Source organism: Temnothorax curvispinosus, unplaced genomic scaffold (genome assembly GCF_003070985.1).
Source record: "Temnothorax curvispinosus isolate PA1 unplaced genomic scaffold, ASM307098v1 QBEX01008481.1, whole genome shotgun sequence".
In the NCBI taxonomy this organism is placed as follows: domain Eukaryota; kingdom Metazoa; phylum Arthropoda; class Insecta; order Hymenoptera; family Formicidae; genus Temnothorax; species Temnothorax curvispinosus.
In genome coordinates, this window is record NW_020218261.1 from 1 (window position 1) to 2,251 (window position 2,251).

The 2,251-nt window shown below is 34.5% G+C and overlaps 1 protein-coding gene across 1 annotated transcript; it reads right to left on the bottom strand.

Annotated features, from left to right (window-relative positions):
* Window positions 1-8: 8 nt before the first annotated feature.
* LOC112457941 (RUS1 family protein C16orf58 homolog) lies at window positions 9-1,691 on the bottom strand (the record flags this gene model as incomplete). The annotated part of the gene is made up of 7 exons (XM_025021276.1): window positions 1,556-1,691; window positions 1,291-1,448; window positions 974-1,134; window positions 684-876; window positions 508-623; window positions 234-430; window positions 9-157 (listed from the first exon to the last, which is right to left on the bottom strand). Coding segments are annotated over exons 1-7 (1,038 nt in total), but the record flags the coding sequence as incomplete, so codon positions are not given.
* Between the last annotated feature and the right edge of the window lie 560 nt (window positions 1,692-2,251).

The following is a 2,251-nucleotide window of genomic DNA, read 5'->3' on the forward strand; positions in this document are numbered from 1 at the left end:
AAAATATTCCTTTTTTCAATATCTATCGCTATTATATACATTTTATTTTCAAAGAATTTTAATAAATATTCTTTTTCTGTGGATGAAATTATATTTCTCTTCAGGATACTTCCAAATGATACTCCAATTTTTATATCAAAACCATGTACGCTTCTGGCTAGAAATAATATCCACAAATTGTTAGAAATTTCTTACTAGTGAAAATAAATAATTAGATAATTTTAATGTCTTACCAGGATTTTTAAGTAGAAATACTGATTCTTCTTTATTCACTTGTGATGGCTCGGGAATTTGCTCGTTCATCATGTAATTTTTAACGATTATAGCCAGACGATCTTCATTGAGTGTATCTAAACACAACGCTTTAACCGCCGAATAATTTGCATAGAGATGGACTGCCACCAGGAAGAGATACAATTCTAATAAATATCTATATGTACATCATTTCAGCATTATTAATAGTATTTATAACAGCGATCAGACATAATAAATGTACCAGATACATACTGTCCATCGTGGAATAAAGACAATATAAAGATCCCAAAGAATGATGCAATTAGATTTACACAGGTCTCTTGACTCCCATCTTTTGCGGAGACATCTGCCACATTATTTTGTATCGCCTATAACAAGAAAGCAATCTTTAGTATAGAGCTATGATGTGCGTATAAATAATTATTCACCTGATGATGAATCAGTGCTGTTCTCGTAGCTCCACCAGCAACACCGACAATGGACTTCATCGTCGTTGAGACACACAGAATCACAACAGAATATGAGGAAAAATATGGCACAAGTAATTCTATCCCTTTGGCTACGTCGTCCAAGATATCGGCAAATAGCCTCCATTTTTTGCATTGTCCATCTAATTCAGTTCTATAACAGAAAAAAAACTTCGTTATCAAGCATTACAACATAACTAGTGTGTAACAACTATTCTTAGAAAATATCTAGTCTTGTCTGTGTTCTTTACCCATTCCACCATGCAAACATTATACTGCCAATCATTCCAGTGCCACTCTTCAGGATCCACGTTATCGCTGCTGCTAAGGGTGTAGCATTTGACTCTCCGACTCCTATCCCTTTCATTATGGAATGCGTCGTTAGGGTGCCTGTTATGGTGCTCGCAAAGGCCTGTAAAATGTTAATTTCATCTTCGTGAGTCATCTCGTTCATAAAACGTAAGACAGGGAAGAAGAAAAACCTCATGTATATATCAATACAAAAAGATTATCTGCAGTATCAAACAAACACATATGTAAACATATTTACTCGGAGATTTAAACGAACCTGCACCGTGTCCCATATCTGATACGCCGTGTAGTCAGGATGCACGCTGTTCGGATACCCTCGCGGCAGGAATATCTGTTTGAGGACGGACGTGATCCGGGAACGAATGGCCCGCAACTCCGTGGGGCCGAGTTTTGCCTCGATCGCGATGAAACCATCTGCTCAACAAGTGTCAACACGCGATCAACGCAAGGTTAAGACGTGGCAGCTGTGATATGATCGACGATTTGATCGATTATCATCGGGCACATAACGAATACCTTACCTTCTGACCTTACGTAAACTGTCTCTTTCTCATTCCCGTAACTTTCGCGAAACAGAACGCGCATATTCGCGAGAAGAACAGCAAGAATTCACTCGCCAGCTCGTCGCCACGTTCGCAACTGCACGCTGCACGTCGTCTGCTTTTAAATACCACGCTTCTCCTAGGCAATCGTAAGTCGAAACTTTTTGGAAGAATTTATTATTACAAAGAAATTAATTAAAACCGAGACTTATTGTTCTTTAATACAAAATTTATTAAGATTATAAATTATAACAAAACAATTTTTTAATTAAAAATATACATTTAAAATTTATTTAAACGCATTTTTCTCCGTTTTTTTTTGTTTCGCAATAATAATTCAAATACAGAGGCTTGAATCGACTTGAAAAAAATTGAACATGTTTACAAATATGTATAATTTCGGACTGAACCTCTCTAAAAAGTCTGTGCAAAACTATAATAGTTTTTAAGAGAAAAAAATCAAACAGTTCTTTTTTTTTCAGCGGAAAGTAATTAATTTTTAATAAATTATAATTAAATAGAAATGTGAATAGAAATAATTATATTAATTTTATTACTTTTATTTAAAAAATAGTATTAGTTAAAAGTTATAATTGCTAGTAATAATATATATAAATTCAATCGGTACAATTGTCTACAGCAATATTTCTGGCTCGTTATCCCTAATCTAATCTT